This window comes from Triticum aestivum, chromosome 7A, assembly GCF_018294505.1.
Source record: "Triticum aestivum cultivar Chinese Spring chromosome 7A, IWGSC CS RefSeq v2.1, whole genome shotgun sequence".
NCBI classification, from domain to species: domain Eukaryota; kingdom Viridiplantae; phylum Streptophyta; class Magnoliopsida; order Poales; family Poaceae; genus Triticum; species Triticum aestivum.
The window spans coordinates 706,890,277-706,905,608 of record NC_057812.1 but is presented as its reverse complement, the minus strand read 5'-3'; the positions used below and the strand labels follow the sequence as shown (position 1 = coordinate 706,905,608).

Below are 15,332 nucleotides of genomic sequence, written 5' to 3'. Positions count from 1 at the left end.
TTGGCATTAAAGGAGATTTAGTGGCCCAAGTTGCATTGACAATGGCTCGGGACTAATCTCTCACTGACACCCCCCCCCCACCTCCTCTAGGTGAAATCCGCTCTTGGTTCCTCTTCGTTCTATGCCACGAATGGGTCAAATTATCAGGAGAAGTCCATGAAAGATATAATCAACCTAAAAACCCTACAAAATGTGAAACAAAGGAAATGAACTAACATGGTAACAATTAGTGTTATAATCCGAAGAATATTAGGGTTAAACTCAAGCAAAATATGGGTATAAAATACACTCATCAATATCTCTCTGATGTACGAACCTACCCGTGGTGGATGGTTAGGAGGACAGTGGTATCCCCTGCCCACCAGAGTTCAAGTCCCAGACTTGACACTGATGCTCACATTTTCTTGAATTTATTCCAGGTCTGTCGGGGATGTGTGTTCTGTGGTAGGAGACATTTCCGTCGACTACAAAGACATCTATGCGACTTCGTCAATCTCAAGATGATGTGCCGGATCAGTCTCTCGGAGGTGCCCAACAACCAACAAAAGAAAAGAAAAAAGTCAGGAGCTTCTCAACTTGCACATGCTACCTAGTATTTTGTCTTCCGACTCTTGGTGATCCACACAAATCTTTACAAAATCTTATTGACATCAATAATCACCCTTACACAGACAAATTCGCCAACAAACTCTCCAAAATCTTATTGACATCAATAAGCCACGGTGCTGCCCGTCGGCGGCACCGAGGACAGAGGAGGAAATCGGAGCCATTAGGGCAGGCAGAGGAATTGGGCTTTCATGAGGTGTAGGGTTTTACGAAGACACTGTTTCACTACTTGGACCACCTCGTTGCAAAAAAAAAAGCGACTATCTTCAGGTTTTCCAACCTGACGGAATCCTTGTGACAATCGTCTTTACATGGGATGGTCCCTTGTCAGTAATGACAATTTGTCTTACGTATAATTGTTTGTTTTTTTACATGTTCAGCTTACGTAACTAGTAAGCGTGCACGTGCAAATGCACGTCTCGACTAATATACAAGTATATATGTGAGAATAATATGCATATAAAGATAGTTTGGTTGCACCAGAAAATATTACAAATCAAAAAAAGACAAACAAGCCTGCCTTTGCATATATAGCCTTTTTTTATTTAGAGATAGAAGACTATAGGAGATCCAGAGCAGCGTGCAATTCTCTGCAGCCGATCGAGCTTCATATGAAGCACCAGAGTGACACCTTGTTTCAGTAGAAGCTCCTGTATGCCCCGCGAAACTGTTTTCTCCACCAGAATGACATCTGGAGCACATTTCTCCATCACTTGGCTGATATCAGGTCCGGCTTGGAGAAATTGGCAATAATGTACCAAAATTGGCATTCAGGATGCTAGCCAGAGCCTCAAAATCATGCTCGAACAATATATATGTAAAATATGTAGATACAAATGTCGTGCTGGGGGTAATCTTCTTTCTTTGGGGTTATTCACTTCTGACAGAGGAAAAGAGCAATATTCCAATACTTACTACATCGATACATGTACATTTATATAACAAAGTTTCTCTGCCAATGAAATTAAATATTAACCATAATTCTTAAATAAGAAAACAGAGTCCCCTGCACGCAAGCAGGGACAAATCTGAAAAATTAACCTTCTCCTATAAAAAAGAACTGAACAGAGGAATCAATAGAAGCCTGGGCTTTCTAAAAAATAATGTCATCACAAAGAAGCCAATGAGGACCAGAATAGGTAAAATGCTGCAGATCTTGTAGTGCCGAGAAATTATAATAGTCATACACAATGCTTGAACTCGTGTGCATCTCCCCACCACATGATGTACATCTTCATTAGTCGCAACACAGACCGTCAGGTCTTGTCAGTCCAATACAGTAATTAGAAGCACCATATCACACTGAAACTTCCATCTACACTCCAGCAATATGAATTCAAAAATTCTAAACTTCCCCAAGGAGTCATGTGTGCAACTGCTCTGTATAGTGCAAACTGGACATAAGATAAGATGGACCTTTTAAATATGTATGTAGAGGTAGATTTAAAAAATGTTGGACTGACAAGAGCGAAAGTACAAATTTGCATATAAAAAACAACCTGGCAATGCTGCTAGAGCAAATAATAAGTGTTACTGAGACAAGCGTTCGTCATAACAGGATAGTTAATGATTAATTCAGGAATTATAATCATGTAGGATGGAGCATGTGTGATCACAACAAAGGTTTTCAACCATGAATAAATGAGACTGCTAGGTACACCAACAAATAGTTAAGAGCTAACTTTGAACGATAAAATGTTTCGCAATGCAACTTACAGAAGATGGCTTCTGTATCCTGCCAACAGGATGTGTACTGACAAAAATCTGCATTTAGAAACATATGATGTTAGTTCTAAGAAACATTATAAATACACGTCCAATAGTAGAAATCCACAGCAATATTTATGGATGACAAACCTGCTTCATCCCTCCAAGACATCTCTATACACAATGTTTTTGGTGCTTTTACCAATTTGATCTATTTCTTTATTTGGCTTTGCCAGAACCCGAGTTGTCTGCCTTGAAACACCCCTTGACAGTGCAACATAAAGCTGACCGTGAGAGAATACAGGCTCCGGAAGGTAAATGCCAACAGTTGGGATGGTTTGCCCCTGGGCTTTGTTTATGGTCATTGCAAAACTCAGACGAATAGGGAATTGCTTCCTCTTCAACTTGAAAGAAATGAAATATCCTCCGAGGGTGCCATCGGGATCCTAGGGATGAACACTCTCTTTCCAGCATGTTGTCCACCAACAATCTCCGCGTCGATTGCGTTATTTTGGAAAGCTCTAATCATCAATCTCGTTCCATTGCAAAGTCCATTATTAGGATCGAGATTCCGGAGCAGAATGACAGGACAATTAACTTTAACTTTCAAAATATGGGGAGGCGAGCCATTTGGAGTGAGGTTGTTCAGATAGTCAATTGGGTAGTTATTGTGTGTATCATCATCGACAGAATCAAAGCTATAGTATACCTTTTCTTGGCCGGGAAATCTGACAATCATCTTTGCATTTAGGTTGTCCACGTGCTCATTCTTGGTAGAAAGAATAGCACGTGTGCTCATGTAGGCATCGGATGATGCGTTCTCATGAAGAGATGGGAACATGTGTTCAATAAGCTTCATGACTGGTGCGTCACCAGGTGTGTAACCTATCACAATGTCATCAGGCAGACGCACATAATCATCACCGATCGTCTCCTCCGTTCCATTGCCAATTCTCAAGAGGTATTTGGAGAACCACGGGTCAGTCTGTGCTCTCATATTACGCGTGAGGCATATTTGTCTAATTCTAGTGTGGCGTCAGTGATTTGTGCTCTTGTCCCACGCGGGACCACGGGAAGGAACTGCCTAAAATCCCCTCCAAACACCACAACCTTCCCCCCAAATGGCATAACACATCCCATGATATCCTGTAGTGACCTATCAAGTGCCTCAACTGCTTGACGCTTCGTCATGAAAACCTCATCCCAAATTATGAGAGATGCTCTCTGAAGCAACTCCGCAGTACCACTTTGCTTGGTGAAGCTGCAGATGCTATTATCCATGAGCTTAACCGGAATTTTGAACCTGGAGTGGGCGGTACGTCCATCGGGCATGATTGATGCGGCTATTCCAGATGTCGTGGTTGCAATAGCTATTTTACCCAATGAACGCACTTTAGCAAGAAGCGCCTTGTAGAGATAAGTCTTACTCGTGCCACCAGGACCATCAACAAAGAAAACCTGTTTCCTATTGTTCACCACGTGATCCAAGATTTCCTCAAACCCAGCCCTCTGCTCAATGTTCAGGGATGTATACAGATCTAAATGCTCTTGATCCACACCGACCGACAACTCCTCTCGAACCTCCCTTAGGAGGTCGCCGGAACCATCATCGGTCTCAACCAGCTCCGGGAGGCCATAGCTTTTAATATATGTGCCCATCGAATGCACCAAATCCCAGATGTCTCTAAGGACCATCTGTTCCAACGCAGCCTGGTTGGACTGGGTACGACGGTAATCCTCAGACATTGACTCCAGGTGCTTCTCCCACAATGCACGGATGTTGGTCGCCTCATAGAATACAAGAATAGTTGCAAAAAGCCTTCTAAGAGCACATGGCATCTGAAAGTAGCAGACTCGGTCAAGCAGTCGTCAAGAGATTTGTCAGTCTCTATTAGGCCCATGAGCTCACACGCTTCCCTGAAAGTCGAGCAAAGCCTTCCATTTACAGTTCTCAAATCCTCATATGAAGTGGCACCACTTCTATGATTCAGAAGCACTCTCAGAAAGTACCTTTCACCATCAGCAGCATGTGCATAAACAATCCTTCCAACTTGCCCGCGCCCCCTTTGGCTTCTTTTCTGCCACTTTTTCTTACCCTTAATCCATCGAAAGAATTCTGGGAACTCTTTATACAAGAAGTTTCGTGCATAAGGGTCCACCTCATTCATCCTAAAGTATTCTGTGAGCATGGTTTGGGAAGAGGACGGTCGGTTCATAACATCCTCTAGGTTATCAGTACCATTGAATGCAACAATATGCATGTTGGGCAAATGCAGCTGTAGTTGCAATACAGCAGGAGAGACACCAAACATACGGAAAGCACATACCCTGTACATAGACTCTGGGGGTGTTACAAACCTTGCATCCCTGTATTGCCGAATCTCATTTATCACAACACCATCATTTGCCGCCGGGTCAACTGAGAAGGAAGCACGATCATGCCCCTTGTATATGTACTTGTACAAATATTTGACTGATTTTATGCTCGAGCAAGCTTCAACATTAATGTGACAATTATATCTCATAAGCAGTCCGGGGTTGTACGGGACAACCCATCTGTTGTCCAACACCGCATTCCTAACTTTAACTCGGCGGCCATCATCTCGTCTCCTATATATAGGGTATGAGTCCTTTCCTTGTTGTGTTGCAGGGCAAAACTGTCGAGGGTAACGAAAACGACAATTTCCATCTATCATGCAAGGACAATTCTTCTGGAGAGTACCACATGGGCCGTGGAGTATATGCTTGATAACCAGTCCATGCAACACAGGGTACTTGTCACGGCTAGGGATCTCTGCCGAGATTACCCTATCATAGGCGTCTGGATTTGTCAGCTTACTATCTGAGGCCATGATCAGCAAGAAGTACTCATGCGGTAGACCCCTTTTTTGGAACTCGGTAACATGAGCATACGCCGCAACCGGACCAAAGTACTTCTTTTTTATCATAAGATCTTTCAGACTCCGCATCTTGGCCCTACATACTCTGGCCACCAGGTCAGGACGGTCTTGTGGTGTTTGTCCGGGTGCAAGTCTGGAAGTTATCTCCTCCCAGTAAGGGTTGCAAGTCATAGTGATTAAGTAATCAGGCTTCTCGTATCTCTGAACAACGGCTATCGCATCAAGGAATCTTCGCTGCATGTCTCGATCACCTCCCGGAAAAGTCCGAGGGAGCACGATTCTTTTTCCAATCTGAGCAGCACGCGTCTCTCCAGAAGCAATGGTGTCAACAACACCCTATGAAACAAATGAATAAGGCTCATAATTGGTTCTTGCTTTTAGAATACAAGCATGCCGATAACCAACAAGACTATACATTAGGCTCATATTTGGTTCACGTTTAATTATAGTAATTCACTAACATACCAGTGTGTGTCAAGTTGTCATAGTATGTTGATGAGACTGGGGAGATTTTTGTTACCTAGTATAGCTCAGCACGTATGAGTTTTTGATTCTGAGGCTTCGAGTAGAAATCAAGCCTCATAGTCTCCATTTTGATGTACATGTCAACAAGCCACTGTTGGAGAAGACGTCCCCCCAAACAATAGGATGTTAAAAATTCCTTCCATGATCTGCAACTTGAAACAGTAATACTCCCTCACACTAACATATTTTTTAGACTCAGTGGCTTCATCATCATCTTGTTCTTCGTTGTCATCTACAAGATGGTTGCGGCAAAGAATTATGAATAATGCTACTACTAAAGATTAGAGGAATTCATGGATGGGTCACCAATTGTTACGATACCATTACCTGCTTCTCGTTCATCGTCTTGGTTGTCATCGTCATCGTTATTGCCTGCCTGAGCCGGTGTTGGTCCCTCATATGGCAGGCAATGGTTCCATCTTGTCTTCCCAGCTGGGTTAAATAATGGGTACACTAAAGGATCATAGCATCCATAGTAGGCTCTGATGTACAAAGGACGGTCCCCTTTTGCATGCACAATAACACTTCTCTCAAAAGTGTGTTGAGGGTCAGTACCTTCAACCCACATTGCAGCCACCTGTGAAGCTGTAGGGGCATTGTACCTCCGTTGGTCCAATTTTATATTTGTGTTTAGTGTAATTTTATATTCCGCTAGGTCTGGAACTGAACCAAGGCTCTTAAAAGTCTCGACATATGGGTTGTTCTCCAGTATACGCAGAATCTTCTGTGTGAGGTTGATATCTAGATCTGGAGAGCGCTTCACCCTATGTTCTAAGGCTTCATCTGTATCATAAATGTATAGCTGCAAATGCCTGGGGCCGTGATCACCTGGTACAAGATGGTCTAGACGGTGGTACAACTGACCATGAGCACGGAAGGTGTATACACCGGTTCTTGCCGCGGTGTTGACCCGTTTGTCCAGGGTAACTCCAAGGCTTGTGAAGGAGAAGTGGGAGTTGAAATATTGAATGTGCTGCCTAAAGTACTTTGCATCCTCATCTACCTGACTTGAAAATAATCGTTGCAGCTCTTGAGGAACCTCTGGGATAAATACCTCGACCTTACCTTTTCTGCAACAGAAGGCTGGACCTTCGTACTGGAACCTAATTGCTCCACAATGGATACAATCTTTTACTCGCTTCAAAACATGATGCTTGGTGGGTATATTGTGGTAGACATAGTCGTAAGGATCATGAGTCTCAAAAGCATACGAACCATCAGTTGTCACTCTGTACGATTCGAAGTCATTACCTGGAAAGTCACGAGCAAGAATTAAATCTGGGGTTGCAAAGAATAGTGACTCACAATAGTAATGAATTATAATCTCATGGTATAAGTAACCTTGTGCGCTGAAGCGGCTACTCTCCTCCTCCTCATCATCATCATCATCATCATACACAGTCTCTCCCTCATGGGAGGTGCCCATGTTTTCTATGGGAACACAATGATTGAATCAGCTAAATATAATAAATGTGGGTACCATTATGGAAGGGAAGACAACACACCTTCAATTTGAGCATCCGGTCTCATTGACTCGAAAATTCCGGCTACATCAGAGTCCTCGTCAATGTTGCTGACTCCTGGAAGACATAGGAAAACCAACCCAAGAGAGTAGACAAAGTTGTCAAATGTATAATAGCATTCTCAGTGTGAATATCAAGCGGCTTATGCGTTTAAGATCCCCATCAAATCATACTATGCAATTCAATCAGACGGTTAAATACATAGATGGTTGTTTTGTATGGCAGGTGTGCATGGTGACTGGCATACGGATCCAGATGTCTTACCAGCATGGTCGTACTGGTCGGATGAGGCACAAGTCGTCCACTTTCTTTTCTTGTACTCGCGAACCCGATATAATAAAGCATCTCTCTGGTCCGTGCTCATTTCCGAGTATTTCGTTCTCTTACGAATGCGCTCCTTCTCGTAGCGGGCAGTTGAATCTATATAACGTAAGGTAGAAGTCTCCATGTCATGTCGAAAGGACATTGTGCTGTAATATAACAGAATGAATAATTGCTGGTAAGTTTCAGCATACCTTGTGGTTCAATGGACGGACTGAAGATAAAACTCGTGGGCACAAAGTCATGTTGTCCGTGTTCTCCTCCTGCCTGTAAGACGTTACTATTGTGTTCAGCCGACCTTGATCCAGTCCGTAAGACGTTACTATTGTGTTCAGTCGACCTCGCTCCCCGTACTAAGTTGGATTCCTGTGCAACCAATCATCAGAATCGTCCTCCTTTGTCTTTGGCTCTCCAACCAGCGTGTGTCCCAGACGGGTGATACTGGAATGTGCCAATCCATAATGTGTGATACCTACAGTTGATGTAGAAACTTGTGGGATGATAAGCATTCCAGCTTCAGTCCACAATTTATGTGACATTGCAAGTATGAACTGAAAACAAATGTTGGCGCTCTGACCAGGTGACGCTTCCTCGGCAGATGGTTGGCGCTGTTTGACACTCGCAGCGCCGGTTGCAGTTGTCGCTTTGTGTCGTGCCATGGGAAGACAAGTACCCTCGGAGATTTGTACCGTAATGGCTGAACCTGTTTTGAAGAAGAGCAGACAAACTCATAAACCCTGATGAAGATGTGTCATTAATACAGTGGTATTTGAAGGTGGTATTACCAGGTGAAGATCGCGAGTACGAGCTGTGAGGTAATTCGACAGTAACACTGTCAGCTACAGCTTTTTTTGCAGGCGAGCCAACCGCAGCTTATGTAAGTGTTCTGCTCTTTGTTCGTCTGTTAGTCGAGCATACCAATTATGGGCACTCCTTTTTCGCCCAACATTAGCATCTTCGGAATGTCGAACAGTAGTCGTGGAGTCCCCTGTACATCTTGCATCTGACATAACGAAGGAGTCAGACGTACAAGCAAAATGAGTAAATGGTCATTCAATAATTATGATATGCAAAGTATGAACATACCATTTGTGTGTGTGTTGGTTATGTTGCTCAAAGGGGTACATTCCTTGGATCCTAACGAAGCATGTGCCTCAGGTGCTAGTTGACCACTAACAATATTCAGAGTCTGAGCCTTCTTTTCTTGTCGGTACATACGACGTTTTTCGAAGAATGCTGCTTTCTTCTCATCAGACAGTCGGGCATACCATGTATTCTTTTTTGCTTGTTGACTATTAGTAGTGACACTTTCATTCTCAATGGTAGACGAGTTCGTTATGTCTGTAAATGGCGAACGATGCGTAGTCATTTGTGGAACTTTGTCTGAATTACTCTACGTCATCTTATAGGAAAAACACAAATATTAAGAAGAATCAACAAAGTACACAAAGAGGTGAAGAAGCAAATGCAATAACCAGATGCTGGAACATCATGTGCAATGTGCGACTACAGAGTTCGGAGCAAGCAACATAGATAAAGTGCAGGACTGAAAGTCGAGCAATACATATATTTGCACTGTAAATTGATTTATTATAAGAAGATATAAACAAAGCTTTAATTAACAGCAAGGCTATTGGATCTGGACACCAAAATAATGAATTAAATAAGTAGAACTTCAGATAAACTACCACTATTTAAAAAGAGAGCTGTTGTATTGATCAAATGAATAGGTTATTTTAAAATGAAAAGGCCTTACCGCAGAGATGTTAATTATCCTAGAGAGTTAGAAGACCAAAAAATATTTAACCCACTATGCTAATTATCAAGAAGTATATACTTACATTATTTTACAAATGAGGGTGTATACAACAAATCTCAGAGTATATAGTACCATATGGAGTATATACCTATGATACTGGCAATACGATTAGTATATACTCCCTCCGTCCGTAAATACTTGTCATCAAAATGGATAAAAAGGGATGTATCAAGACGTATTTTAGTTTTAGATACATCTCATTTTATCCATCTTGATGACAAGTATTTTCGAACGGAGGGAGTACTTGATTGTCAGAAAGGAGTATACTACTACAAAAATATGCAACTAAAGCAAATTCATGATCCAACTCAAGCATCGACGAATTTGCATCTGGTGAAGAACAGATCGATTCTCCATATTTAACTTAGCTCATGTACGTATGTGATTAATCTGACCCGGCTCAAACAATGCCTAGAACTGAGAGCAGCAGAAACACCAACAAAAATTAGAAGGTATTGAACATGGTACAATTAAACCAAAAATTGCGACAGCAAGCAGGAAGAATGTGAGGGTAAAGCACCTACAGCGTGGAGGTCCGGCGTGGGCTGTGTCCTGGCGGCGCGTGGACGCGGCGGCCCGGTCAAGTTGTTGTATACTATGTCGTAGCTGTAGTTCCTGATAACAAAAATGAATAGAATATCATAGCTAATTTATTGTTAGTGAAAAGGTGCAGAATGTAAGCAGGTATGAAATCAACCATTGTGTGTATGCATGTCAGATACATAGTTCTAGCTAGTGCTCCTTCAGATACATATGTAAATTAAGCTCAGCTCCTTTGAGCACATGGATAGAATGAATTTTAGCAATGGCCAGCTGCTGCATAACAACAGGGATTCTGAAAAAAAAGCAGAAAACATCTCATTGATCGTGAAGCAGGTATGAGGGGAGTATGGACATGATTCGTACGTGCGGCAGGCCGGCCGGCTCACGGCCAGACTTATCGATCCCGACGACATGGGCATCCACATTAAAAGGAGATATGAAGAGAAGGACAAACAACGCATCCTGGAGTAGCCATGCAGACCCGGTGAAGGAATTGAAGATGGACCTTTGTAGGCGGCCGTGCGAGGAGAGAACGATGTCAACGGCGTCGTGGATGGGTCGGCCCGGGCGGCGGGCGCGTGAACGGGGCGGCCCGGGCGGCGGCGCGTGAACGGGGCGGTCCGGGCGGTGGCGCGTGGATGGGGCGGTCCGGCGGCGGCGTGTAGACGGAGGCGCGTGGACGGGGCGGTCCGGCGGCGGGTGCAGACGGAGGCCTAGGTCGAGGGCGGTGGCTGGCGGGGAGGATCTGGGGAAGAGGTGGGGCGAAAACTGCACACGCCGTCGGGGCAGCGACGTGATGGTGAGGTTTTTTCTTTTGAACGGGGTGTTAACCCAATGGCAATGGTGGGTAAGTAATTACCGTAATGGCATGGTGGGTAATTAAAGTATAAAACACATTTAGTATGCTGGAGGGATGTAGACCATTAGATTGGAGGTTTCGATGAGTAGGATGATTTGGTTCTCCGCCCTCTCGTGCTTTTATACGGGTAGTAGATTCGCTGGGAAAGGAACGACACTCGCAGCTTCGTAGGGTTTTTATTTTGCAAAGCTTCGTCCTCAACAATGGGGTTGAGATCGGGGCGCCGCCACCGTTCCTCCGAGCAGCAGCTAGGTAGCGCATGCGGCGGTGGATCGGACCGGACCGCATCAGCGCCCTCCCCGACGACCTGCTCCTCCTCGCCGTCGCCCGCCTCCGCTGCGCCCGCTTAGCAGCGCGCACCAGCGTCCTCGCCCACTGGTGGCGCGGCCTCTGGTGCCGCCTCGGCCAGATCGTCTTCCACGACGTCCCGTTCGGCTGGCTCGAAGCGGCGCTCGGCCACGTCGACAATTCCGCGGTTTCCCTTCTAGAAATCTGTGTCCCCCGTCAGCGAATGCCCAGCCCCGACCCCGCCGGCGTCAGCTCGCTGCTGAACGCCGCCGCGCGGCTCGCGCCAGAGAAGTTAGTCTTCGCCCTCCCCGGACATTTAAACAGCAGTTCCATCGACGTCAACCTGTCTTGCTTCCAGCGCGCCACCTCTATCGAGCTGGACTCACGTCTCCTCTTCCTCCGCGTGCCGGCCGGCATCGACTTCCCCGCGCTCGAGACGCTTTCTCTGTCGGGCATGGTCCCGGATCTCGACCCCTTGCTCTCCGGCTGCCCGCGCTTGCGCACACTCCGGCTCGAGAGCATTGCGGTTGCAGATGACAGGGACGAGCTGAGAGTCAACTCGGCATCGCTGCACGAGCTCGTCGTGGACCTCTCGCGCAACTGGACACGCCATCGCCATGTCAACATCGTCGCCCCCGTGCTTAAGCAATTGACTTCCTCATTTGTCGCCTCGAATGTCACCATTTCCGTCATGGCACCGATGGTGGAGAAGGTTCGGTGGGACTGCTCGTACTGCACCTATGACAGGGCGTCTATTGTGTTTGGTCTTTGGCGACTCGAGCAGGTGACACTACAAACGGCAGAGAGACAAGGACAGCTCGAGATTTGTGCCCGCGCCGTGCGTCCCTTCTACAACTCAATTTATATTACTGCAAAGCTTCCACCAAATTAAATCTGTGAATGATATATATACATCCCATCAAATTGTTTTCCAGAGCTCGCATGCTTCACACAGTGAAGGGGACACCTTTGCGCAGGAGATAGAGAAGCATATGATTGCCGAGTTTTCTGTTTTGGAGCTACATCTCATAGCAAATGGACATGTTTTCGGAGCACTCATGTTTCATCTCTTAGGGGTGATTCAGATTTGTAGGTCTATGCAGAGGCTGAAGGTTATCCTAAATAGATCACAGGCAATTCTTTGCTTTACTTATATACCCTAATGATACAATGTGTAGTAATTCACATACAATTTGGGTTTTAGGTGAAAGAAGAATGCCCATTTGGTTGTCCTTGTGAGCCTTCCTACTGGAGATCCCAAACAATCTCCTTGTCTGCTCTGGAGGAAGTGGAGATCAACGGGTTCGAAGGAGAGAACCATGAGTTTGATTTATTGAAACTGGTATTCAAATGTGCGCCACTGCTTAAAAAGATGACAGTGAAGTTGTCACGGAAGGCCTCTGCAAGCACAAAGATATACAACATCTTCAATGCATATTCTTCCGTGGAATGCAATGTTTATCACAACTCCCGTGAGTATACTGTTTGGCAGGCATTATCAACATACTCCTAGATGACACACAAATAATCCTTGTCTAAGATTGGTCAAAACTGTGGTGATGGCATGCCAATTATAGCGTTTAGTTGTGCATATATCCATTTATTAGCTAATTAGATATACTTTATTTCTGAAGAATTTCAGTGAAATTCAATATTTTACACGAGCTTCCTTACCTAATAAATTGCTCTACTTTACATTTTGCAATCTTCTCTATTGACATCATGCCCTTCTGCATTGCATATGTATTCGAGTTTGTAAGTTAACTGAAGTTGTCTCATCTGAATTTATTGGCCTTGTGGTTTGGCACAAATTTTTAGTTGTTAAATTATTTACTTTGTTGTTTCTTTCTGCTGTCAGCATGCATTATGTTTTACCTGGCAACAACAACAATCTGTTTTGCACCCGTATGTATCTTGTAGCAAAAAGACAGATTCTAGACTACTTGAAGTTAATTATCTCATCTGAATATTATTGGCAGTTGGGCTTCTTTCTAGTCTCAACATATAGTGTTTTATTTGCGAGTGACAACATTCTTAACACATATTACAGCTTCTAATTGCAACAGTAACCGAAGCTTGTTTGAATTTGTTCCTCTGCAGGGCTGATGCACGCCAACTAAATTGCCCGTCGACATGATTCTCATCCTTACGTCCGTGGATTCATGGTTTGAATTGATGAGATCATACTTCCCCATGCCGACCAACTCTATTACCTGGTCCGAGGAGAGTTAGGACTTTGCTTGCTTGCTTGCTTCAACCGATCCTCTGACTTGCTCTTTTGCTAGTGTAATGTAGCTATATATAGGGTGCTCTTAGCTAAATCTCAAATGGTTTCTACACCATTTAATTATTGAAGTTAATGCACTCTACGTATGCCAGTGATTACTCTAAGCTAGTTATTGGCAAGCCTATGGTATCAATTGCTATTTGTGTTGTTTTTATTTGATGATGCCCGACATGTTTTCACCGGATGTAAATTGGGCAACGGTGAATGTTCTTCACCTTACATCTCTTTATGCTTGTATTTCTGGTTAGATGAGCCAAATGACCTCTATGATGTAGTAGCTCAGTGCCTTGAACTGAGAATTACTTTTCGTTTCTTCTCCTTTTCTAACTAGTTGGCCCTATATGATGAAGAGAAGGTGCATCCTCTCAAATTTCCACCATGATTGTATTGTACAAACTCATGCATGCAATTGTACTAGTAATTTGCTGATGTTTGTGTTGGTAGGAACCCGTTTCGTCTGTGTCTCTCCCGCGAGAGACCGGGTGAAACCTTTAGCGCTGCCAACCTCCGTTCCCCATCTCCCCCATTCCCTTTGGTGCTACTAGGTGAAGTTCGACCGGCGTTGGTGGTGGCGGGGATCATCTTGAACCTTGTCTGGTTCGTGGCGACGCAGGCGCGACATATCGATGGGGGTGTCTCACTCTAGCTCAGGGCATGGCAGCGGGGCGGCGTTCCGGGGCGGTGGCGGTGTGGTCGGGCAATGGTCTACAACGACTGTGCGGCCTAGGTGATCCTACCCTCCTCCCCTCGCTTCCGAAGCGTCTTCCTCAAGTTCCTGCATGGCTCTAGCTGGCCTAGCTACAGTTTCGGCCGTGCCAGAGAATGGCAACGCCGGATGCTTCCACATCAGCCCGTGGAGCTTGATGGTATCCGGTGTGTGGATCCTCTGACTTTGTGGGCTCATCCTCCTGGGAGTTTGCGACCATGGACAGGGGCGGGACTGCTTCGTCTTCCTCGATGGTCTGGGCACCGTCAGGGTGGACAACCGTGCCCATCTTTGCAGGGTGGGGCAGGATGTGGACGGCTGCTGCTGGCCAAATTTTTTCCCCGTTGACCGATTTGGGTTCGCTGGTCACTGCACTATATTAGGGCACCGCGTGGTGTGCGCCTTCATCATGGTATGCCGTGGGACTGAAAAGGAGGAGCCTTTCTATCCCACCGGCAAGATAGGTCGTTGGGGGTTGGTGTCGTTTTGCGGGGCGAGGGTGTGATTCGGGACGCCGGGGCAACGGCTCCAGGTGGCGTTCACTCAGATTGCCTTGTCATCAAGCGTGTGGCGGCGGTGATGGATGCATCTTTTGATCTTGAGGGCATTGTTGTGGCCCTGTTGCCGAGCCAGGGCCTCAGGTGAAAACCCTTGATCGTCTCCTCGGTATCGACAATGGCTACGTGTAGTGTTGTTTCCCTCCTAAGGGCATTGTCATGGAGCCCAGGTCTCTTCCAGTATGTCGTGTCATCATCGGTGGACATTTTCGAATCCTCGCATGAAGCTTCCTCGCTCTTGTGTGGGCGGTCTCACTTGCCTCCTATTATTTACATGGCCCACGTAGTTGCTCCTCGCAATCCTTGTTTTCTGCAGGCAGGCTCGGGATCCATGCTCCAGAGCGCGAGGGCAAGGGGCCCTCTCGGAGGCAATTTGGAGTGAGCTGTGCAACGAGGTCTTGCAATCTCTCTTGGCAGCGAGTCTCCTTGTGTGTAGTCTAGGTTTTATTGTGGTAGGGTGTGGATTCCTCTATATTCATGTTCTTTTCCTTTGATCTGCTTTGTAAGAGGATCTCCTCATCACCATGTATCGGTTCGGTTGTGTTCCTTTATACATAAAACGAGGCGAAAGTCTTTTTCAACACTTTAATTTACCAAAACCATAGCATGAATTTTGTTTGTTGTATGGAGGCATCTCAATTAACTGCTGAAGCATTGCATTATCCGATCTTGAGTATAGATTTGAGACTTT

At 45.2% G+C, this 15,332-nt stretch overlaps 1 protein-coding gene and 1 long non-coding RNA gene across 2 annotated transcripts; one reads left to right on the top strand and one right to left on the bottom strand.

Moving 5' to 3' along the window:
• Window positions 1-7,243: 7,243 nt before the first annotated feature.
• LOC123148108 (uncharacterized) lies at window positions 7,244-8,807 on the bottom strand. The gene is made up of 5 exons (XR_006473649.1): window positions 8,669-8,807; window positions 8,368-8,578; window positions 7,777-8,285; window positions 7,526-7,681; window positions 7,244-7,318 (listed from the first exon to the last, which is right to left on the bottom strand). It is a non-coding gene; the product is annotated as an uncharacterized lncRNA (long non-coding RNA).
• Window positions 8,808-11,062: 2,255 nt separating this feature from the next.
• Window positions 11,063-12,604, top strand: LOC123153807 (uncharacterized). The gene is made up of 3 exons (XM_044572740.1): window positions 11,063-11,929; window positions 12,027-12,224; window positions 12,296-12,604. Exons 1-3 carry the CDS (start codon window positions 11,063-11,065, stop codon window positions 12,602-12,604), a joined length of 1,374 nt encoding a protein of 457 aa, XP_044428675.1.
• The last annotated feature ends 2,728 nt before the right edge of the window (window positions 12,605-15,332 follow it).

What these genes read in the sequence shown, in the direction of transcription:
- LOC123153807 (XM_044572740.1), top strand. Translation starts at nt 11,063, where the DNA reads ATGCGGCGGTGGATCGGACCGGACCGCATCAGCGCCCTCCCCGACGAC. An exon ending in TCGAGATTTGTGCCCGCGCC is followed by an intron (nt 11,930 to 12,026) that starts GTGCGTCCCTTC and finishes ATTGTTTTCCAG; the next exon opens with AGCTCGCATGCTTCACACAG. An exon ending in TTATCCTAAATAGATCACAG is followed by an intron (nt 12,225 to 12,295) that starts GCAATTCTTTGC and finishes TTTGGGTTTTAG; the next exon opens with GTGAAAGAAGAATGCCCATT.